Source organism: Anomaloglossus baeobatrachus, chromosome 8 (assembly GCF_048569485.1).
Source record: "Anomaloglossus baeobatrachus isolate aAnoBae1 chromosome 8, aAnoBae1.hap1, whole genome shotgun sequence".
Classification (NCBI taxonomy): domain Eukaryota; kingdom Metazoa; phylum Chordata; class Amphibia; order Anura; family Aromobatidae; genus Anomaloglossus; species Anomaloglossus baeobatrachus.
This window is the reverse complement of record NC_134360.1, coordinates 161,262,969-161,288,737: the sequence shown is the minus strand read 5'-3', so window position 1 is coordinate 161,288,737 and position 25,769 is coordinate 161,262,969. Positions and strand designations below refer to the sequence as shown.

The 25,769-nt window shown below is 47.8% G+C and overlaps 1 protein-coding gene across 8 annotated transcripts in view; it reads right to left on the bottom strand.

Moving 5' to 3' along the window:
- Positions 1-25,769, bottom strand: part of DENND1B (DENN domain containing 1B) — a 278,308-nt gene that overhangs the window by 125,614 nt on the left and 126,925 nt on the right. For 6 of the 8 annotated variants that reach the window (XM_075322179.1, XM_075322180.1, XM_075322183.1 and 3 more), the window contains exons 7-8: positions 21,210-21,290; positions 6,312-6,371 (exon numbers count right to left, since the gene is read on the bottom strand). In XM_075322179.1, the coding sequence (XP_075178294.1) occupies positions 6,312-6,371; positions 21,210-21,290 (141 nt within the window). The remainder of the gene's footprint in view (positions 1-6,311; positions 6,372-21,209; positions 21,291-25,769) is intronic. The other 2 variants (XM_075322182.1, XM_075322184.1) reach the window with 1 other exon arrangement.

The following is a 25,769-nucleotide window of genomic DNA, read 5'->3' as shown; positions in this document are numbered from 1 at the left end:
CAAAAACTTTGGGAAGAAAAGCTCTTTCATATAAAAATTACTCCTGCTCCCATTGTTCCTGAACACTAGGCAGCGCTTTCCAAACCAAAGAGCTTGATTAAATGATATTTATAGTCCTGCCGCACTACAATGGAAGGGAATTGTATGTACCCATCACACGGCCCAATCTTATAAAAACAGAATCAATTTCTCCTAATGGAGAAGGCACCCATCTAAACCATGCATCTGCTCTAACATGGTATATATTGTCTATTTTCCTTCTTTTTTTTTTTGTAGAACGGCTCACCTGTTATGCTTCCTATAACCACGTGAGTATATCTTTTAAACCAAAAGGGTAAATAACAAAGACAGTTTCTTAGTCTCCCAATAAAAGGGGAGTGCGCACTTACGTTTTATTACCGTATTTTTCGCTTTATAAGATGCACCTGATTATAAGACGCACCCCCAAATTTGGTGAAGGAATAGAGAATTTTTTAATAAATGGGGTCCGTCTTATAATGCCAGTGTCCGTCTGACAAATCATATAGGGTATATGTCCCTCATAGCCCCCCCCATCCTAAAATTAGCCCTCTGAATCTGGATATGGCCCAGTGATGCCACATGTCCCCTATGCCTGGCACACATCCTCTATGGCTGGCACACAGCCCACTGTGGCTGGCACACGGCCCACTGTGGCGGCACACGGCCCACTGTGGCGGCACACGGCCCACTGAGCGGCACACGGCCCCATGTGGCTGCACACGGCCCCATGTGGCTGCACACGGCCCCATGTGGCTGCACACGGCCCCATGTGGCTGCACACGGCCCCATGTGGCTGCACACGGCCCCATGTGGCTGCACACGGCCCCATGTGGCTGCACACGGCCCCATGTGGCTGCACACGGCCCCATGTGGCTGCACACGGCCCCATGTGGCTGCACACGGCACACTATTGCTGGCACATGGCCCCATGTGGCGGCATACGGCCCCATGTGGCGGCACACGGCCCCATGTGGCGGCACATGGCCCACTATTGCTGGCACATGGCCTCATGTGGCTGCACACGGCCCACTATTGCTGGCACATGGCCCCATGTGGCTGCACACGGCCCCATGTGGCTGCACACGGCCCCATGTGGCTGCACACGGCCCCATGTGGCTGCACACGGCCCACTATTGCTGGCACATGGCCCCATGTGGCGGCACACGGCCCCATGTGGCTGCACACAGCCCACTATTGCTGGCACATAGCCCCATGTGGCGGCACCCGGCCCCATGTGGCGGCACCCGGCCCCATGTGGCGGCACCCGGCCCCATGTGGCGGCACACGGCCCCATGTGGCGGCACACGGCCCCATGTGGCTGCACACAGCCCACTATTGCTGGCACATGGCCCCATGTGGCGGCACCCGGCCCCATGTGGCGGCACCCGGCCCCATGTGGCGGCACCCGGCCCCATGTGGCGGCACCCGGCCCCATGTGGCGGCACCCGGCCCCATGTGGCGGCACACGGCCCCATGTGGCGGCACACGGCCCCATGTGGCTGCACACGGCCCCATGTGGCTGCACACGGCCCCATGTGGCTGCACACAGCCCACTATTGCTGGCACATGGCCCCATGTGGCGGCACATGGCCCCATGTGGTGGCACACGGCCCCATGTGGCTGCACACAGCCCACTATTGCTGGCACATGGCCCCATGTGGCGGCACTTGGCCCCATGTGGCGGCACACGGCCCCATGTGGCTGCACACGGCCCCATGTGGCTGCACACGGCCCCATGTGGCTGCACACAGCCCACTATTGCTGGCACATGGCCCCATGTGGCGGCACATGGCCCCATGTGGCTGCACACAGCCCACTATTGCTGGCACATGGCCCCATGTGGCGGCACCCGGCCCCATGTGGCGGCACACGGCCCCATGTGGCGGCACACGGCCCCATGTGGCTGCACACAGCCCACTATTGCTGGCACACGGCCCCATGTGGCGGCACATGGCCCCATGTGGTGGCACACGGCCCCATGTGGCTGCACACGGCCCCATGTGGCTGCACACAGCCCACTATTGCTGGCACATGGCCCCATGTGGCGGCACATGGCCCCATGTGGCTGCACACGGCCCACTATTGCTGGCACATGGCCCCATGTGGCGGCACCCGGCCCCATGTGGCGGCACACGGCCCCATGTGGCTGCACACGGCCCCATGTGGCTGCACACGGCCCCATGTGGCTGCACACGGCCCCATGTGGCTGCACACGGCCCCATGTGGCTGCACACGGCCCCATGTGGCTGCACACGGCCCCATGTGGCTGCACACGGCACACTATTGCTGGCACATGGCCCCATGTGGCGGCATACGGCCCCATGTGGCGGCACACGGCCCCATGTGGCGGCACATGGCCCACTATTGCTGGCACATGGCCTCATGTGGCTGCACACGGCCCACTATTGCTGGCACATGGCCCCATGTGGCTGCACACGGCCCCATGTGGCTGCACACGGCCCCATGTGGCTGCACACGGCCCACTATTGCTGGCACATGGCCCCATGTGGCGGCACACGGCCCCATGTGGCTGCACACAGCCCACTATTGCTGGCACATAGCCCCATGTGGCGGCACCCGGCCCCATGTGGCGGCCCCCGGCCCCATGTGGCGGCACCCGGCCCCATGTGGCGGCACCCGGCCCCATGTGGCGGCACACGGCCCCATGTGGCGGCACACGGCCCCATGTGGCGGCACACAGCCCACTATTGCTGGCACATGGCCCCATGTGGCGGCACCCGGCCCCATGTGGCGGCACCCGGCCCCATGTGGCGGCACCCGGCCCCATGTGGCGGCACCCGGCCCCATGTGGCGGCACCCGGCCCCATGTGGCGGCACCCGGCCCCATGTGGCTGCACACGGCCCCATGTGGCTGCACACGGCCCCATGTGGCTGCACACGGCCCCATGTGGCTGCACACAGCCCACTATTGCTGGCACATGGCCCCATGTGGCGGCACATGGCCCCATGTGGTGGCACACGGCCCCATGTGGCTGCACACAGCCCACTATTGCTGGCACATGGCCCCATGTGGCGGCACATGGCCCCATGTGGTGGCACACGGCCCCATGTGGCTGCACACGGCCCCATGTGGCTGCACACAGCCCACTATTGCTGGCACATGGCCCCATGTGGCGGCACATGGCCCCATGTGGCTGCACACAGCCCACTATTGCTGGCACATGGCCCCATGTGGCGGCACCCGGCCCCATGTGGCGGCACACGGCCCCATGTGGCGGCACACGGCCCCATGTGGCGGCACACGGCCCCATGTGGCGGCACACGGCCCCATGTGGCGGCACACAGCCCCATGTGGCTGCACACGGCCCACTATTGCTGGCACATGGCCCCATGTGGCGGCACACGGCCCCATGTGGCTGCACACAGCCCACTATTGCTGGCACATGGCCCCATGTGGCTGCACACGGCCCCATGTGGCTGCACACAGCCCACTATTGCTGGCACATGGCCCCATGTGGTGGAACACGGCCCCATGTGGCTGCACACAGCCCACTATTGCTGGCACATGGCCCCATGTGGCGGCACCCGGCCCCATGTGGCGGCACACGGCCCCATGTGGCGGCACACGGCCCCATGTGGCGGCACACGGCCCACTATTGCTGGCACATGGCCCCATGTGGCTGCACACGGCCCCATGTGGCTGCACACGGCCCCATGTGGCTGCACACAGCCCACTATTGCTGGCACATGGCCCCATGTGGCGGCACATGGCCCCATGTGGCTGCACACAGCCCACTATTGCTGGCACATGGCCCCATGTGGCGGCACCCGGCCCCATGTGGCGGCACACGGCCCCATGTGGCGGCACACGGCCCCATGTGGCGGCACACGGCCCCATGTGGCTGCACACGGCCCACTATTGCTGGCACATGGCCCCATGTGGCGGCACACGGCCCCATGTGGCTGCACACAGCCCACTATTGCTGGCACATGGCCCCATGTGGCTGCACACGGCCCCATGTGGCTGCACACAGCCCACTATTGCTGGCACATGGCCCCATGTGGTGGCACACGGCCCCATGTGGCTGCACACAGCCCACTATTGCTGGCACATGGCCCCATGTGGCGGCACCCGGCCCCATGTGGCGGCACCCGGCCCCATGTGGCGGCACACGGCCCCATGTGGCGGCACACGGCCCACTATTGCTGGCACATGGCCCCATGTGGCGGCACACGGCCCCATGTAGCGGCACATGGCCCACTATTGCTGGCACACAGCTCCCTGTGTTATATATCGCCCCATGCTGCTGCTTTTAGGAAAATAAACTTTCCTTACCTTCTCCAGCATTGTCCTGTCTGTGTCCCCTCCTCGGGGTTGATCTCCGGCCTCCTGCATTTCCTGGTTCTCGGCCGGTCATGTGATCGGCACGGCAGAGTGAAATCTCTTGTGCCTTATCACAGCAGCAGGAGGGAGGCCTGGCAGACACGCTGGAGGAGGTGAGTAAAAAGTTTATTATTTTACTGTTTGCAGCAGCATAGGGGACATGGCTAACACGGGGGAGGGGGCATGTGCAATCAAGGGGCAGGCAGATATAATATACACTGCTGCCCCAGCCTATCGCCGCGGTGCACTTTCAGCACCATGGTGGTGGACAGCAGCTGTGCATATTATATGAGCGGGTGCAGGAGATTAAAGTCTGCTGCTCCCAGCTTTCACAAGTCCCCCAGCAGAGCTCCAGAGCTGCCCGCACCTCCCCTGGACTCTGTAGTGTGTGTATATATATATATATATATATATATATATACACACCCCCTCCGTATATTCGGATTATAAGACGCACCCCCTACTTTCCCCCAAAATTTGGGGGAACAAAAGTGCGTCTTATAAAGCGAAAAATACGGTATATCATTAAAAATTGGGAACAGAACTCAGAGCAGTGTAATATTGCCAAACATTTTCTCTGCGAATGTTTGTCTTCTCTTTTTAACTGGAATTATTTTCCACTTTTGGAACTAAAGAATGAACCAGAATGTTTAATCTTTCCTTCTACAATTGAACCACAGGAAGGTCATAAAATTTTGGTAAGGTGATTTGCTTATATTTAGAGCTCATGTTGATGACCATATTTTTGGTCCAAGTGCTAGCCAACAAAATAGCGGATTGAACTTGGACCAATGTTATTCAACGAGGCAGTGCACATGTCCAAATATTTCCTCATACAGAGTGGTCTGAGGACAAAAATTGCTGCATACAAAATTTGCCAGAATCGGATGACATTTAGCTAATCAAGTCTACGGGTAAGTGAAAAAAATCCAACCCAAATTTCACGGGCTGACAGAATGAAGAAACTATTTTTTGTTTTTAATCCTTCTCCACAACTGAGAAACATGGATCCCATGTTGATCAAAATCTGCTCAAACCCGGGTCAGAGTCTGATTAGCATAATCGAACTATTATTCTCGGATGGAGAAAATATGATTGTGTGAACCAAGTCTAAAATGAAATAAAATTCCTCTCCACTTCGAAGTAAGCATTATCCAAAAAGGTATCACAACATCCGAGAATTCTATAGTCTAGTCTCACTCCTCTTATGGATTCCACCTATATTAGATGAAATTCGATTGTCAACCATCAACTGTTCATAGAGACCTCCATAAGGATCAGGCAAGTTTCAATATAAATGCCTGATTCCTTCCTAATTTCTCTGTTGAAACCGCATTAAAACTTGGCTGAAAATTAATGGAGTGTTGCGGAGTGCGGTTTCTGAGATTAAAGTGAACAGAGCCCAGAAAACATGCATTCTTAAAGGGAGCAAAGGATGAAAGAGTCAAAAACACAGGTTTGATGTAAATGTATAGGAATGTACACCATCGATGTCAGTAATTGCACATTACCTTCACATCAATGTCTGTCTCTTACTTGATATTACAAATTCTCAAGAAAAACTAATGTGTTATTTTTATAATGAAACAGTATGAACGCACACATGGCAATGTCTCCTGTAAGATTTGGAGATATTGGAGAAGGGTAAAAAAAAAATAAAAAAAAAAAATTAAAAAAAAAAAAACCTGCAGAAATAATTTATAGAATATTTTTGATTGGAAAACAAACTAATTTACTCTACTGTAAAGAGAAAAAGAACATGATTATATCAAAATTAGTAAATTAATGCAGCAAAGTACCGTAACCTTCTACTACATTAAGGTCGACTTAGTGAAGTGAAATGCAGGAGATGCTTGCAAGAAAAGGACAGGATTGGTATCACAATTTTAAGGATTCAAGAAAGTGTTCTGCTACAGAGTCAAACTCACCCTGACCTGCGACTTACCAGCTCAGGAGTGGACTCATTTTTTAAAAGAGGTTCACACGATATAAACTGTAGTGGGTTCTTGTGAATAAGAAATTATAGCAATTAGCAATTTTCTAGATTGTAAGAATAAAATATGTATATACACCAATATTTATACAAGTGCATCTCAATAAATTAAAATATCAAATAGTTAATTTATTTCAGTAGTTCAATACAAAAAGGGAAACATATTAAATAGTCTCATTACACTAGGGCTGTGGAGTCGGAAGCCAAACCTTCGACTCAGACTCCTCAATTTCCCTTGCACCGACTCAGACTCTGCGACTCCCACATAATATATTGCTTATAGTTAAGTGAAAAAATTATTGTAGTACAATATGAGTAACAGACATTTAATCATTTTTATGATACAATAATCAAGATATTTAGATAGAACATAAAATATATTTATTGTAATACAACTTTAGAACACACAAAACTGTAATAAATTGTAAATATGTAATATACTATGTAATATACAGTAGATTACATATATCTTGTGTGTGTGTGTATATATATATATATATATATATATATATATATATATATATATATATATATATATATATATATATATATATTACATATTTACAATTTATTACAATTTTCTGTGTTCGAAAGTTGTATTACAATAAATATATTTTATGTTCTATCTAAATATCTTGATTATTGTATCATAAAAATGATTAAATGTCTGATGTTCACATTGTACTACAATACATTTTTCACTTAAATATAAGCAATATACTAAATATTATTTAGTATGTTTTTGTTGAAAATTGTTTTTTGCCACTTACATAGTGTATTACATAGTGTTATATATAACGTCCCTTTCACAGCACATCTCTTCAAGATGGAAACAATTTTAGGGGTTCTGACGGCAATAACCAATTTCCTCCCTTTTCCAATCAGAATTCCAGCATGTCCGCCCAGTTTCACACATCAGGCTTTTCACCGGTTTGGCGGATGCGGCGCACGCCAGTACAGGACGATACAGTACAGTGGCAGCGCCGCAACTTCCAGGTCACATGACAGCATGTGACCGGCGTTTGTCGCGCTGCCACTATACTGTATACACTGTACTGGAGTGCGCCCACATACCAAACCGGCAGAAATCCGGATGTGTGAAATCGGGGTCCCTCTTGCAGACTCTCTCTTATTGCCAGCTGCAGCGTGTGCACAACACAGCGCATGTGATGAATATGAAAGTGTTTTGAAGCAGCTTCAACAAGATCATCTAATCCTAAAGTATAATTTTGCTGTTCTTCTGTTGTAATATGTTTGTTCCTCAGTTACATGAACAGCACTGTGGCTCCATCTCACACACACTAAATCCTAAATTTTCTTCTCGCTGTTGTTCATTACTCTCATTCATCAGTTTAATTGTACTTATCATGTTTGAAGCATTGTCCGCTACAATGGCAAGAACCTGTTCTTTTTTGCGTTCCTAATCTTGCAGAACATTTTCCACTAAGGCCTGGAGAAACTGGGTGATGTGATGAGCTTTAGTATCTTTTACTGCCAGTGTCTTGCTAACAATTTCTTTCTTGCCACAAACATATCGAACATTGATGGCAAAATAATTCAGTGAAATCGAGTGACTCTGGGTATCCCAGCAAAGCAATGGGTGAAAGATAGAACATTCAGACACAGCGTTTTGTGAGGATCCTCACAAAGAATGAGCAGTCAGTTTGTGGTGTTTTTCTAATCTGCTTTTGCTATTAAAAGCATTATTTATGAGCTCAAAAACATTTCAGGTGATGTGGTTTTTTAAAAAGCTGATCTGATTTTGCAGCTGAAACACGTATCCTCAAAAAACGCAGCAAAAACGCTGTGTGTGAATGTAGCCTTAGATCAGGAATAGAACAGCCATTTATAGGACATATCATAACTTTCCCAAATTCCTATGAAAAAATATTCAGCACATTCTGCATTGCACTACTGTCCCCAATTTATTATATATTTTAGGAGTCGGAGATGGTGCATTTTATACCGACGCCACCAAAATGAGCTCAGACTCCGCAGCCCTGCATTACACACAGAGGGATCTATTTCAAGTGTTTATTTCTGGGAATGTTGATGATTATGGCTTACAGACAATGAAAACCCAAAAGTTATTATCTCAGAAAATTGGAATAATTACCACAAAACACCTGCAAAGGCTTCCTAAGCATTTAAAATGGTCCCTTAGTCAGGTTCAGTAGGCTACACAATCATGGGGAAGACTGCTAACTTGACAGATGTCCAAAAGGCAGTCACTGCTAAACAAGGTGGCTGTTCGCATAGTGTTATATCCAAGCATATTAATGGAAAGTTGAGTGGAAGGAAAAAGTGTCTTTGGGGACAACTCTGAGGCAAGAAAGATTTCCTCATTTCATTCTGTGAGGCTTAGCTAGTTTCTCAGGCTGTGACGTGGTGTCTAGGTTTTTAGGAACGCTACTTCTAGTGTTGTCTGATAGTCAGGGGATTGCGGTCAGCCCAGGTTCCAACTACTCCTGTTTCTTGGTGTTTTTTCACCAATGGGTGTTTTTTGTAATCTTCTACAGTTACCGGATCATAACACTAAACCCAGTAAAGAATCTATGGGGTATTGTCAAGCGGAAGATGAGAGACACCAGACCCAACAATGCAGATGAGCTGAAGGCTGCTGTCAAAGCAACCTGGGCTTCCACACCACCTCAGCAGTGCCACAGCCTGATCGCCTCCATGCGACACGGTACTTATGCATGATTCATGCAAAAGGAGCCCCGACCAAGTATTGAGGCATTTACTGTACAGACTTTTCAGTAGGCGCCAACATTTCTGAGTTGAACATCATTTTTTCAGTTGGTCTTATATAATATTCTAATTTTCTGAGATAATGACTAAAAATATAAATCTGAAAATTGAGAAGAGCATTTGTATTCAGTCCTCCAGTGTGAATACTTTGTAAATACTTTGTAGGACCAACTTTTGATGCAATTGCTGCTGTAAGTCTATTGAGTTATGTCTTTACCAGCTTTGCACATCTAGAGGTTGAAATTTGTGCCCATTTTCTTTGCAAACGAGCTCTAGCTCAGTGAGATTGGACGGAGGCATCTGTAAACAGCAATTTTCACATCTTGCCACAGATTCTCAATAGGATTTAGGTCTGGACTGTGACTGGATCATTCACACACATGAATATGCTTTGATCTAAAATCTATGCCATTACAACTCTAGCAGTGTTTAGGGTTGTTGTCCTGCTGGAAGGTGAACCTACCCCAAGGCTCAGATTGGACACCTGCCCAAGTTGGAAAATGCTTGCTGGCCTGCAGCATTGAACTAAAAAGTGGGCCACCATACCCATTTTTGGCTATAGTCCTTTAAGTATAGGCACTGTGCATGCGCACTCACAAAGCCACCAGGGTACACATTGGGCCGTTATCATGGCTGATGCTGCCCAGTACCAGATTCAAGGGATCTTCTTGTAGGCGGAGTTTGCTCTCTGTTCTGTCTCCAGAGTGGAAATAAAATCTGCTCCTCTGTGCGCCCATCGCTGTACATGCTGTCTCACTTCATCTTCCGGATCCGGGTGAGTCCCGACATGGAGCCTTTAATACTGTATGCAGAAGTCTCATCCTCTTATGAATTATACCACAGTCTCAGCTTTCTATGATGTATATACTGCAGTTTCCGACTTCTATAAATGTATACAGTGATCATCACTGCCTCCTATGATGTATATATAGCTGTCTCAGCCTCTTATGATGTATATACAGCAGTCTCAGCCTCCTATAATGTATATACAACAGTCTAAACCTCCCATGATGTTTAAATGGCAGTGTCAACCTCCTACGATGTATACTCCAGTCTCAGCCTATTATGATGTACAGTACAGACCAAAAGTTTGGACACACCTTCTCATTCAAAGAGTTGTCTTTATTTTCAGGACTCTGAAAATTGTAGATTCACATTGAAGGCATGAAAACTATGAATTAAAACATGTGGAATGAAATACTTAAAAAGTGTGAAACAACTGAAAATATGTCTTATATTCTAAGTTCTTCAAAGTAGCCACCTTTTGCTCTCATTATTACTTTGCACACTCTCGGCATTTTCTTCATGAGCTTCAAGAGGTAGTCACCGGAAATGGTTTTCCAACAGTCTTGAAGGAGTTCCCAGAGATGCTTAGCACTTGTTGGCCCTTTTGCCTTCACTCTGCGGTCCAGCTCAACCCAAACCATCTCGATTGGGTTCAGGTCTGGTGACTGTGAAGGCCAAGTTATCTGGCGTAGCATCCCATCACTCTCCTTATTAGTCAAATAGCCCTTATACAGCCTGGAGGTGTGTTTGGAGTCATTGTCCTGTTGAAAAATAAATGATGGTCCAACTAAACGCAAACCGGATGGAATAGAACGCTGCTGCAAGATGCTGTGGTAGGCACGCTGGTTCTGTATGCCTTCAATTTTGAATAAATCCCCAACAGTGTCACCAAAGCACCCCCACACCATCACACCTCCTCCTCCATGCTTCACGGTGGGAACCAGCCATGTAGAGTCCATCCGTTCACCTTTCCTACAAAGACACGGTGGTTGGATCCAAAGATCTCAAATTTGGACTCATCAGACCAAAGCACAGATTTCTACTGGTCTACTGTCCATTCCTTATATTCTTTAGCCCAAACAAGTCTCTTCAGCTTGTTGCCTGTCCTTAGCAGTGGTTTCCTAGCAGCTATTTTACCATGAAGGCCTGCTGCACAAAGTCTCCTCTTAACAGTTTTTCTAGAGATGAGAAGGTGTGTCCAAACTTTTGGTCTGTACTGTATATACAGTAGTTGTATTATCTCTTATTTAATGTATATATAGGAGTCTCATTGTATCTTATGCAATGTATACAGCAGCCTCAGTATCTCCTATATGTGTATATCAGTCTTATATCCTATGTGATGTATGCAGCATAATAAAGTGTAAAGTATGGTGCTGTATTTTTATAGTACATAATGTAGTGTATATATTAGTGTAGAAATGCTTATATACTCTGGTGCTGTGTATATAGTGTGTAATCGACATTATATAAACCGCACATCTCTATACTATATGCACTACATTTTTTAGCACAATCTATTATGTGGAGCTGTCTATTTAATTGATTGTAGCAAATCTTGTGGAACTACATATGCTGCATTCAGGGCCGGCGCCAGCACCCGGCAAACCCGGTCAAATGCCGGGGCCCTGAGCTGCCGGGGGGGCCCACTCGCGGTGGCAGGAGTGGCGCACCGCTACTCAGGGGGGCCCGGTGGCCGCGCTGTCACCGCCCCCCGCCGAGGATCGAGCTTTCAATTGCATCGGCATCGCAGGTGCCGATACAATTGAGAGCAATGATCAGAGAGTGAGCGGCGCGCTCTCTTATCATTCTCCCCGCTGTGACTGTCGGCGTTCTTCTGACCGCTCTGCAGAGGACCGCGGTGACGTCATCACTACGTGCCTGCTGAGAGGTCAGAGCGAGCGACAGCAATGGACGACGCGCCGAGGAGACCGGATCAGCGGGCGAACGAGAAGTGAGCCGCCCCTCTACTGACACTGGGCTCCCCTGACTCACAGGCCGGCCACTACACAGCGGCACTAGTACACATAGGGGCCCGGCAGCCGCTCTGCAGAACCGGCTGCCGGGCCCCTATGTGTAGTGCCGCTGTGTAGTGGCCGACCTGTGAGTCAGGGGAGCCCAGTGTCAGTAGAGGGGCCCCTGACCTGGAGAGGCCACCAGCCGTGTCTGAGCTGCAGGAGTGCTCCTGACCTGCACAGCAGACGGGATCTCCATCCTGCAGGACCTGCGATGATGTCACGCCCATGTGACTGTGTGGGAGGAGACACAGGAGGCCGGCAGAAAGCAAGATACTGAAGGCGATTTGGACACATGATGACTGGTAATAAGAAAAGAGGGGACATGAGGGGGGGGGGGGGGCTGCAGGGTGAGTGGCATATGAGGGCTGCAGACTGTGACAGAAGCATGTGAAGGGGTGCAGAGTGTTTGAGAGGGGTAAGTTGGGGTACAGGCAGGGTGAGATATGTGGGCAGGGTGTGTGTGATATGGGGGTGTATTGTGTGTGATATGGGGGGTGCAGGCTGTATGGGAAGCAGGGTGTGAGAGATATGGGGGTGTAGTGTGTGAGATCTGGGGGGTGCAGGCTGTATGGGGAGCAGTGTGTGGGATATAGGGGGTGCAGGCTGTATGGGGAGCAGTGTGTGGGATATAGGGGGTGCAGGCTGTATGGGGAGCAGTGTGTGTGTGTGGGATATGGGGGGTGCAGGCTGTATGGGAAGCAGTATGTGTGGGATATGGGGGGTGCAGGCTGTATGGGAAGCAGTGTGTGTGGGATATGGGGGGTGCAGGCTGTATGGGGAGCAGTGTGTGTGTGTGGGATATGGGGGGTGCAGGCTGTATGGGGAGCAGTGTGTGTGTGTGTGTGTGTGTGTGTGTGTGATATGGGGGGGTGCAGGCTGTATGGGTAGCAGGGTGTGAGATATGGGGGTGTAGTGTGTGTGATATGGGGGTGTAGTGTGTGTGATATGGGGGTGCAGGCTGTATGGGAAGCAGGGTGTGTGAGATATGGGGGTGTAGTGTGTGTGATATGGGGGTGCAGGGTGTGTGACATATGGGGGCAGGGGCGTAACTACCGCAGTCGCAGGGTTGGAAGGAGAAGAGAGGTACTTGTTTTTTATTTTGCTGGCTGCATGACACAAGGAGGCCTGGAGGGGCCTGGCTCCATGATACATGGAGGTCTATGGGACTGCATAATAAACATGAAGGACACCTTATACATGGACTAGGGGTGCATTATACATGGAGGAGTATGGGGCTGCATAATACAAAATGATGATTTATGGCGCTACATTATAATACATATAGCACTATGGGGGCTACATTATAATAAATGGAGGAATATGGAGGCTACTTTACACATGGTCACACATGGGTGTGCGTTATAAAACATGGAGGACTGTGGTGCAGTATAATATATGGAGTACTATGGGGTGAATTATAATACATGGAGAACTATGGGGGTGCATTATAATATATGACGGGTTATGTGGGACCCTTTATATTATACGGAAGGCTATGTGGGGACCATTATAGTATTTGGAGATCTATATACAAGGAGGACAAAGATACAAGTATGGGATGGGAATGTTTTGTGCTGAGGGAAAAAGGCTCTTTCCCTCAGCACCCAGCTTTCCCATGCTCTGCTATACATCTCTCAGCACCCAGCTTTACTCCGTTATGGGAAAGCTGGGTGCTGAGGGAAAGATGGATATCAGAACATGGGAAAGCTGGGTACTGATAGAGGGATTTCAGATCATGGGAAACCTGGGTGCTGAGGGTAAGAGCCAAGTGTCAGCATCATTATCCTGTACCCCGAGTGTCAGTGTCATTATCCCGCACCCTAAGTGTCGGTGTACGTGGAGGGGGGCCCCGATCCAAATTTTGCACCAGGGCCCATCAAACTCTAGTTACGCCACTGAGTATTAATCACTGTATTCTACATGAGGGTGCCTACTGCTATCTGGCTCTGCACTGTGCTATATACAGGCTATGCTATATACAAGCTGTATGCTACATGAGGGTGCCTAATGCTATCTGGCTCTCCACTGTGCTGTCTGGGTCTGCACTGTACTATATAGGTCTGTGTACTACATGAGGATACCTAATGCTATCTGGCTCTGCACTGTGTTATATAGGTGCTGTGTACTACATGAGGGTGCCTAATGCTATCTGGCTCTGCACTGTGCTGTCTGGCTCTGCACTGTGTTATATAGGTGCTGTGTACTACATGAGGGTGCCTAATGCTATCTGGCTCTGCACTGTGGTATTTAGGGGCTGTGTACTACATGAGGGTGCCTATTGCTATCTGGGTCTGCATTGTGCTATATGTGTGCTGTATAATACATGAAGGTGCCTAATGCTATCTGGGTCTGCATTGTGCTATATGGGGGCTGCATAGTGCATGTGGGGGCTACATAATACTATATGGAGGACAATGGGGGCTTCATAACACAATATGGGGGCTGCATACTACTATACCCCCAGAGTTGTATGTCCCCTCCACCCAGGTGCTGTATGTCCCCCCCCACCCCAGACCTCTCTTGGGATGTATATACAGCAGTGTTAGTGGGCCCTATGTGCGGCCATGTCTGTTAGACAAGCCGGGAGGTGAATGAGGCTGTTGCCGGCTTCCCAATATTAGAAATATATATACAGGATAAATATATAAAAATAATGTGTGTGTATGTATGATATGTATCTATGTATGGCAGTGTATATGACTGTGTCTAGATTTATGTCTATTTATGTGTTTTTGTGAATTTCTCTTTAAGTATGTGTATGTATGCCTGTATGTGTATGTATCTGTGCATGTCTATGTGTGGATGGGGCCCACTGAGACTCTTTCGCCCAGGGCCCACAAAAACCTGGAGCCGGCCCTGGCTGCATTAATGTCTACTGCCCTGCACACATGGTGTAACGCTGTGTGTTGCGTGTGTTGCGTTGTTTGTGGAACGCTGTGTGTCTGTAGCGTTGTGTGTGTTGCACGGTTTGTGTGTGTGTGGTGTGTTTTGGGGGGAGGTATGTTTTGTGCAATGTGTGTGTTGTGCGGTATGTGCGTATATTTGTGTGTGCCGCGGTGTTTGTGTGTTGGGTGTTGTGTGTGTGCAGCGTTGTCTGTGTGTGTGGGTGTCTGTGTAGGGCAGTTGTTTGTGGTTCCCAGTGTGTGTGTGTGTGGTGTGTTGTGCAGTGCGCGCGCGCGTGTGTGTGTGTGTGTGTGTGTGTGTGTGTGCATCAGCCTCTCTTCTCTCAGCCTACCTCTCCCAGCCTCCCTCCTCCCAGCCTCCCTCAGCATCAGCCTCCCTCTCCCAGCCTCCCCAAGCATCAGCCTCCACCAGCATCAGCCTCTCTCCTTCCAGCCTCCCCCAGCATCAGCCTCCCTCTCCCAGCCTTCCCCAGGATCAGCCTCTCTCCTCCCAGCCTCCGTCCTCCCAGCCTTCCCCAGCATCAGCTTTCCCCTCCCAGCCTCCCTCAGCATCAGCCTTCCCCAGCATCAACCTCTCTCCTCCCAGCCTCTCTCCTTCCAGCCTCCCCCAGCATCAGCCTCTCTCCTTCCAGCCTCTCTCAGCATCAGCCTCCCCTTCCCAGCCTTGCCCAGGATCAGCCTCTCTCCTCCCAGCCTCCTTCCTCCCAGCCTCCCCCTCCCAGCCTCCCTCAGCATCAGCCTTCCGCTCCCAGTCTCCCCCAGCATCAGCCTCCCCAAGCATCAGCCTCCACCAGCATCAGCCTCCACCAGCATCAGCCTCTCTCCTTCCAGCCTCCCCCAGCATCAGCCTCTCTCCTTCCAGCCTCTCTCAGCATCAGCCTCCCGTTCCCAGCCTTCCCCAGGATCAGCCTCTCTCCTCCCAGCCGCCTTACTCCCAGCCTCCCCCTCCCAGCCTCCCTCAGCATCAGCCTTCCCCTCCCAGTCTCCCCCAGCATCAGCCTCCCCAAGCATCAGCCTCCACCAGCATTAGCCTCTCTCCTTCCAGCCTCCCCCAGCATCAGCCTCCCCAAGCATCAGCCTCCACCAGCATCAGCCTCCCTCGTCCCAGCCTCCCCCAGCATCAGCCTCCCCCTCCCAGCCTCCCCCAGCATCAGCCTCTCTCCTCCCAGCATCAGCCTCTCTCATCCCAGCATCAGCCTCTCTCCTCCCAGCATCAGCCTCTCCTCTCTGTCCCCAGCATCAGCCTCTCTCCTCCCAGCCTTCCCCAGCATCAGCCTCTCTCCTCCCAGCCTCCCCTTCTCTTCTTCCAGCCTCCCCCAGCATCAGCCTCTCTCCTTCCAGCCTCCCCCAGCATCAGCCTCCCTCTCCCAGCCTTCCCCAGGATCAGCCTCCGTCCTCCCAGCCTTCCCCAGCATCAGCTTTCCCCTCCCAGCCTCCATCAGCATCAGCCTTCCCCAGCATCAGCCTCTCTCCTCCCAGCCTCAGCCTCTCTCCTTCCAGCCTCCCCCAGCATCAGCCTCTCTCCTTCCAGCCTCCCTCAGCATCAGCCTCCCCTTCCCAGCCTTCCCCAGGATCAGCCTCTCTCCTCCCAGCCTCCTTCCTCCCAGCCTCCTTCAGCATCAGCCTTCCCCTCCCAGTCTCCCCCAGCATCAGCCTCCCCCTCCCAGCCTTCCCCATGATCAGCCTCTCTGCTCCCAGCCTCCTCCAGCACGCCGTGCTCCTCTGCCGACACTCACACACCCGATCGCATCCACTCACACACACCCGATCGCATCCACTCACACACACCCGATCGCATCCACTCACACACACCCGATCGCATACACTCACACACACAGACACTGACGATATCGCACATACGCGCTCACACTCACAACATCCGGAGATACCACATGCCTCTGGCCATGTGATCCTCCATCAGGTCCTGGAAGGTCACAACAGCACAGTATCGAGGCCGAGAAGCAAGCGATATCGCCGGATGCTGTGAGTATGTGGATGCGATGTGAGGTGTGTGTGAGGTGTGTGTGAGGTGTGTGTGAGGTGTGTGTGAGGTGTGTGTGAGGTGTGTGTGAGAGTGAGTGTGATCTGATGTGTGTTACCAACGTATCCACACCACTCCCGTGCGAGCGGGGGCCGGGGGGTGGGGGTGGGGGGGGGGGGAGTACAGTACTCACCTCCGTGACAGCCGTGTCAGTTCGGGGAATGCGCGGGGGGGGGGGGGGGGGGGGGGGAGTACAGTACTCACCTCGGTGACAGCCGTGTCAGTTCGAGGAATGCGCGGGGGGAGGGAAGGGGCGGGGCCAGAGCTAGCGTGCATTGCGTGAGGGGGGCGGGGCGTGGCCGAATTGCCAATGCCTGCAGGGTGCCGGGGCGAGAGGCCAATCTGTGGGGGGGCGGAGCCTGGGCGAGCGGCTGGCCAATCGGTGGGGGGGGCGGGGCCATGGCGAGCCCAGCGGCCAATCAGCTTTGTGTCACCGTAAGGACACAATTTTGGAGCATGACAGACAGATAGACAGATAGAGACAGACAGACAGACAGACAGACAGACAGACAGAATAAGGCAATTATATATATAGATACACACACAAACACATACACACACACACATATATACAGACAGTATAATGTAATTCTCAGTGTCTGTACTATTCAGTATATATACATGCTGCACAGTATCACTTCTCCTGTCCTGCATACTGGGTGTACTTCTCAGAGTCTGTATTATTCTATATATACACATTGCACAGTACCAAATCTCAAGTCCTTTGTCAGAGAGGAGGCATTGGACTTCTGAAGGGTCATTACTGGTTTACAATTTTCTACATTCCTATGGTCAAACAAAAATAAATCTTGGAAAATCTGTTTAAATGGGTTATCCCATGTTATCCCCTCTCCTCTGGAAAGTGGATAGCTTTCCAGTTGCTGGAGATCTGACTACTGTCACTATCCAAGATCCCAAGAACTGGAGCTCTGAGGAGCACAATGTAAATGGAGCTGTGGTCAATCATACGCACTGAAGCATCAGCTCTTCAAATAACTCCTTTAAGAGTAAGACAGTGGTGAGGGACATGACAAAGTAAAGCAAAATTCACTGAACAATGGGAGAGAAAGGTTTTAGTATGTGGACTTTGGGGTTGGTTTTCTGGGGTTACTTTTTTGTCCCAGTCCGACCCTGTTTTCCTCCTGGATTGGCCTGTATTTAGCTGCATTCATCTTTCAATCAACTCTCACCAGCTTTCCTGTCCCTGCTGAAAAAAAAAAGTATCCCCACAGCATGATGTTGTTGCCACCTTGCTTAACAGTGGTGATGGTGTTTTCAGTGTGATGTGCAGTGTTAGGATTCCAGTGTTAGCTGGTAATAGTTGATGGGGAGATGAATGGATCTAAATACTGGGAAATGCTAGAGGAAACCCTGTTAGAAGTTGCAGAAAACTTGAGACTGGGGCATAGGTTCACCTTCCAGCAGAATGTTGACTCTAAATATAGGGCCAGAGCTACAATGGATGGGTTAGCGCAAAGTATATTCATGTGTGCGAATGACCCAGTCACAGTCCAGACTTAACTCCCACTGAGAATCTGGAACAAAACTTGAATATTGCTGTTCACAGATGTCTCCATGCAATCTCCCTGAGCTAGAGCTATTTTGCAAAAAAGAATAAGCATAAATTTCAGCCTCTAGATGTGCAAAGCTGGTAGAGCTATACCCCAAAAGACTTACAGTAGTAACTGCAGCAAAAAGAGGTCCTACAAAGTATTGACTTAGGGGGGCTGAATACAAATGCATGTCACAATTTTCAGACATATTTTTAAAAAAATACGTATCACTCCCTTTACACAAGACAAATAATTGCTACTTTGTGTTGGTATATCACATAAAATACATTTAGGTTTGTGGATTTAACTGGGAAAAAAAATGTAGAAAAATATCATGGGGTATGAATACTTTTTCAAGGCACTAACATATATCTATAATTATCTAGCTAAACAGTCATGGCCGAAAATGTTGGCACCTTTCAAATTGTTCCAGAAAATTAAGTAATTCTCCCAGAAAATTATTGCAGTTGCACGTTTTGTTATACACGTATATTTCCGTTGTGTGTATTCAAACAACGCAAAGAAACAGAGAAGAAAAAAGCAAAATTGGATATAATTTCATTCAAAATCCTCAAAATGGGCTGGACAATATTGTTGGCACCCTCAACTTAATATTTGGCTGCACACTCTTTGGGATGAATACCTGTAAGCAATCACTTCCTATAACTATCAACAAGCTTCTTACACCTCTCAGCTGGAATTTTGGACTCTTCTCTTGTAAACTGCTCCAGGTCGCTCCTATTTGAAGGCACCTGCTCCCAACAGCAATTTTAAGATCTCTCTACAGGTGTTCAAGGAGACTTAGATCCAGACTCATTGCTGCCATTTCACAACTCTCCAGCACTTTGTTTCCATCCATTTCTGGGGCTCCTTGAAGTATGTTTGGGGTCATTGTCCTGCTGGAAGACCCATGACCTAGGACTCAAACCCAGTTTTCTGACACTGGGCACTACACCCAAAATTCTTTGGTAATCTTCAGATTTCATGATGCCTTGCACACAGTCATGGCAGCCAGTGCCAGAGACAGCAAAATAAACCCAAAACATCTTTGAACCTCCACCATATTTGACTGTAAGAAGTCAACTTGTCCCATTTGTATCTGATTTCAGGTGTGATTTTAATATTGCCCACGCCTGTAACTTGCCACAGGTAAGTTGGAACGAGCATAATGTGCTTGAAACAAATTTGTTTACCAATCATTTTGGAAAGGTGCCAACAACGGTGTCTGGTCCATTTTTTTTGTTTGTGTGAAATTATGTCCAATTTGCCTTTTTTTCGCTTTCTTTTTTTGTGTTTTTCCAATACACACAAAGGAAATGCAATAATTTTCTGGGAGAAATATTTCATTTTCTGTAACAATTTCAAGGGTGCCAACACATGACGGTATACATGCATATCAGTGTAAACATGTGACAAACATGTTGCATGTGAATTAAAAGGTGTTACCTGGTTTCAACCACAAAACCTTATTCATTGTAACATTATATGATTTATGTATGTCTAGCTGATTTTCAGATCTTTGCTGGCTGTCTTTCAATAGGAAACTTCTAGAGATGAGCAAATACATTTTCAGGACTGTGGTCAGTACTCTGTGGCCAATGGACGGGCCACGGAGTACTGACCCAATCATCTCCTACCTGCCAGCATTCCCTGTTCTTCTTGATTAGCCGACTTGGAGCACTGTTCTGCATGTGTCACACCGCAATGATGATTTCACACCACACTACAAATCAGAGCAAGACCCGGAGATGCCGGCGGGTAGGTGGCGGTTCACAGGACTCTTATCCAACAGCCACACAGTACTGACATGGCTACTGGACTGGATCCTGATAATTGGATTGCCCATGTCGATGCTTCGATTGCTGCTATTGGGCTCTGTTCACACTGCTTTTTTGCAATGCGTTTGGGAAGTTATGCTTGAATTCCCCTAAAACGGGATTTAGATGAATCCCTGATGGGGCGATAGAATGCAGTGATGAGAACACGCTCCAAATTAACACAGCTTATGGGTTTTTTTCCCTGAAAGTGAAAGTGATTGTCAGTTCGGATGGACACAGAAGCGTAGTCTGATATGTCTGCTATGTCTGAACTGATGAAAACTTTCAGAAAAATACACAAACTAAGTTGATTAGAACTTTGTTCATGTCATTGCAGTCTTTGGGAATGTGCCCACGTGTGTGCGCTCTGCACCGCAGCATAAAGTCACTGCCTGTCCGCTTCAGAGCGCAGTTGAAAAGCTCCGTTCTGAAACCTTGGTGACTGCAGAATTTGTGCGCTCTGGATGCTGCCTCTCCCTATAGACAGAATGGAGACAGCTTGCAAAGCGCACGAAAGAAGTGACATGTTGCTTTTTAGAACGCAGCGATTTGGCAGCATGCAAATCGCTGCATTCTAAAACGCAACGTGGGCATGGATTATGCACAATCTTCATAGATTGTGCAGGGGATGCAGGACGCATGCAGTTATGCTGCAGTGCAATATGCAGCGTACCTGCATGCAATACGCACACGTGGGCACAGAGCCTTAGGCCTCATTGTGGAATCATCTGAATCTCTTTTTGGGGAATTTAGGGTGAACCCCTAACATACAGAAACATAGTGTGAACAGGACCTTACAGACCAAACTTCCCAAAATACTTGTGCCTGATTTTCTGTACACAAGCCCCAAAGCACTGTGGATTCCATAAGGTGTGACCCATGAAAAGTGACAGATCGATCATACAGTATTCTTTTCTGATGGAAATCGGTTACTAATTATTAAATGTTAATGAAAACTCATGAGAAGCTGAAGGCTCTTACCAGGTTCAGACTAACAGGAGTGCGCGCTTCCGGAACAGGATGGTTGTACAGAGTCTTTAATATATCATTCAAATCATTTTCCTGTGTTAACAAAAAAAAAAAAAAGACGACAATTTTAGTAAAACCCACAACAATTCCAAATGTAAACTCAATTATAGGAGAAAAATAATGATGATACACTACTTAGTATTGGAATAAAGCAGCTTGGTCAGAGCGGTGGGCTGCACAGAGCTACAAATTAATGGACAAAGCTCCCAGATTTACTGCAGGAACCAAAACTGGGGACCAAATTAAATCCTAAAAGAGTTGGATTTCATCCACATGATGGAGGGATGGGTAACAATAGGAAGCCTGCAACATAGATCTCAAAATACGATATTGCAAAGACCTACATGGTATTAGTGTGTCTTCAATTACTGGACTTGTAGACTTGGAATAAGATACTAGCACAAGGCTCTTGCAGCCCCAAAGTCTCAGGATTTGGACTATATGGCCCCAATTCATCTTTGATTTTTCTCATCTATTCTGGAGTAATTTGCTCCTTTTTTAGGCTTTAGCATATACACCTTATTCGCTCTACATTGACACTTTTAAAGTTTTCTTTCTTTTAAGTATTATTAATTTCAGCTTTGCTTACCCAGAGGTTTGCGACATTTGGTAAAATTTACTGAATTTGTCTACATTTTTTTGTTGCCAGTCCCTCCCTTGAGTTTTCAATTTAGCACAGTTTTGGTATTGTTTTTTTCTAAAGATCTATGATTTTCAGTGCCAAAAAGTTGCAATAAAAGGGTAAAGTAAAACATAAAGGGTATTCTTGATTTTGCATCACATGCATGGACCGTGTGAACCATTTTTAAGAATTTGGCAGAAAAGATCTCATCAAATAGCACAAAACAAAAAGTGACTTCAATAAATCGCAAATGGTGATTCAAGCCCTATAGGTCTTAGGACGGAACGAGATCAGCCAGAATTGCAATGGGAGATGCATAGGTAAAGTACACAGCAACATGGGTCACACAGCCGCTACTTTCAGATAATCTGCCTGATGAGTTGCACCAAGAACACAGTAGGACAATCATTGATCCTCTCGTTACGTTAAGCAGGCATCTCCCTAGCCTCAATATCCTGTTATATACTCTGTTATGTAGAACGCTAATGTCTCTGTATAATTGCACTGTTAGTTTAGGGTTTGGGCATGAGGTTAGGGTTACTGTTTGTGCCTGTAAGAAATAGTAATAAAATAATAAAAATGTACTTTATATAAATAACATAGGTAAATGTGTGAGCCACAATCAAGGGAACATGTTATCAGTAGATAGGAGCGTGGCTTCACAGCCAAAAGCACATTACTGTTTGTTGGGTTTTCAGCCACTTCTTTGATTGCCCGATATTCCTCGCTCATGTCCAGCCAGTACCCTGGTATTAGCAAATTGTACCTGTACGCTTGCTCACATGCTGCATTCTGGCCATGGGGAAAAAATGCAGCATTTTACAGTATCAGCAAAGTGAATGAGGTTTCTGAACTCTCAAGCACATGCTGCTTATTTGTCCTTGCCGTTATAAACCTTTGTTTTTGCTTTTTTTTAATCTGCAGCATGATATTTTTTTCAGCGTTTTTACCCATTCTAATAATTCGGAAAAGCAACACAAATAAAAACAAAATAAATACACATGTAAATATGAGGAAAAAAACGAAAAGCACCAAAGAAACAAATACAGATGCAAAAATGCCTAAAAAAATATGAACACTTGCTGCAGAAAAATGTGATACAAAAACTAGAGAGTGTTAATAGGAAAACCGCTGCATAAAAATTCAAGTGTTATTGATGTGATTTTTTTCCCCAGTCACTTGAAAAGGTGAAAACTGCTATGTAGTCTCATAAAGTATATAGGAGGCTATGTGTGGTCTCATACTGTATATATAGAGGCAGTGAGTAAGCTCATATTGTATATAGGGGCTGTATGTGGGCTCATACTGTATATAGGGAGGCTGTGTGTGAGCTCATACCGTCTATATGCGCTGTGTGTTCTTATACTGTATATAGCGGCGGCGTGTGAGCTCATGTGGTATACAGTGGGGCTATGTGGGGGATCATACAGTATATCGGGGGCTATGTGTGGGCTCATATTATATATAGGGACTGTGTATGAGCTCTTACTGTGTATAGGGGAGCCAATTCTGTATATAGTGGGATGGTGTGTCTGAGCTCATGCTCTATACAGTGGGGCTATGTGAGGGCTCAATGTATGTATGGGCTATGTGTGGGCTCATGCTGTATATATGGGGGCTGTGTACAATAGTGGTAGTATTAGTGTTTTTAGTATAGTGGTTTTTATTCATGATCACTATTGCATCATTCAGTCACTGTGTGGTGATATGTGCTCTGCTCATGGTGTGGCAATTTTTGTCATTTATATGTGGTGTTATTTGGTCACTATGTAGTGGTAATGTGTGTTCTGGTCATAGTTTGGTGGTATTTCTCCCTTGTATGTGGTATTATTCAGTCACTACAGTATGTGGTGGTAATATGTTGTCTGGTCATAATATGGCGGTATGTCTCCATTCCTTGCGATATTATTGGTCTTGGTATAATGAATTGTGTTGGGTATGGAGGTGACTTGTTCTCTCTGATATTAAATGAGAAGATTTTTTTATTTCCATTATAAAACAAATATTTGGATGTTTAACCTCTCTCTGTCCTGTGACTATTAAACATGTTTTTACCAAAGAGCCTATTTAATGCAAACTACTGTAATTGTACATCCCAGTTATTGCATGTGCACAGTAGTAGGCTCCTATATTTTACTGTTGACGCTCCACTATAACAAAGATAATGTCTTACGTTAGGTATTTGCATATTACTGTACAGTCGGCCTCTAGATTCAATTCCCTCTGAGGGCCCCAGACACCCCAGTCCAACTCTGATAGTTTACATACATTTCCAAGAAAATAGATCTTCTTTTTACATGGTTATTCTGCCAAAAACATATATAAAAGATGGCAAACACATGGGAGCAGATGCAGTGTATATGGTACATGTACAGTTAGGTCTAGAAATATTTGGACAGTGACTGAATCTTCGTGATTTGGGCTCTGGATGCCACTATTTTTTATTTAAAATGAAGCAACTGAGATGCAATGGAAGTGTAGACTTTCAGGTTTAATTTAACAGGTTGAACAAAAATACCCAGTTTTCTACAAAGCCTCCTCATTGTAGGGGCTCAAAAATAATTGGACAAATTTACTTTCCCATAAATAAAATGTTCATGTTTAATACTTTCAATTACTAATTGATGTCTGGAAGTCATGGACGTCACCAAATACCATGCTTCCTCCTTTGTGATGCTTTACCGGCCTTTACTGCAACTGACTTCAGTTGTTGCTTGTTTGTGAGTCTTGCTGCCTTACCCTTTTGTTATTAGCATGTAAAATGCAGCTCGATGGGGTCGAGATCTGGTAATTGACTATACTATTGCAGAATATTCCACTTCTTTGCCTTAAAAATTTCCTGGATTGCTTTCACAGTATGTTTTGGGTCATTGCCCATCTGTTCTATGAAGTGTCGTCCAAGCAACCTTGCTGCATATGGTTGAATCTGAGCAGAAAGTATTGCCCTGTGTTCTTCAATATTCATCTTCCTGCCTCGTCTTCAGTCACATCATTACTAAACACTAGTGCCATGGGAAGCAATGCATACCTGGCCATCACACTGCCTCCACCATGTTTACAGAATATGTGGTATGCTTTAGATGATGAGCAGTTCTAAGGGGTACTTTGCACACTACGACATCGCAGCTACGATGTCGGTGGGGTCAAATCGAAAGTGATGCACATCCGGCGTCGCTGTCGATATCGGAGTGTGTAAATCGCTTTTGATACGATTAACGAGCGCAAAAGTGTCGAAACCGTATCATCGGTGTAGCGTCTGTCATTTCCATAATTTCGGAAGGACCGATGTACCGATGTTGTTCCTCGTTCCTGCGGCAGCACCATCGCTGTGTGTGAAGCCGCAGGAGCGAGGAACATCTACCTGCGTCCTGCGGCTCACGCCGGCTATGCGGAAGGAAGAAGGTGGGATGTTTACTTCTCGCTCATCTTCGCCCCTCCGCTTCTATTGGCCGCCTGCCGTGTGACGTCGCTGTGACGCCGCACAACCCGCCCCCTTAGAAAGGAGGCGGGTCGCCGGCCAGAGCGACGTCGCAGGGCAGGTAAGTCCATGTGAAGCTGCCGTAGCGATAATGTTCGCTACGGCAGCTATCACAAGATATCGCAGCTGCGACGGGGGCGCTTGGCATCGCAAGCATCGGCTTGCGATGTCGTAATATGCAAAGTACCCCTAAGCCTTCTCCATACTTCTTCCCATCATTCTTGTACAGGTTGATCTTAGTTTTATCTGTTGAAAGAATGTTTTTTTCTAGAACTGGGTGGCTTCTTTAAATGTTTTTGGCACAGTTAATCTGGCCTTTCCATTTTTAAAGTTGATTAATGGTTTGCACTTTGTGGTGAACCCTATGTATTTGCACTCATGAAGTCTCCTCTTTGTGGTAGACTTTGATACT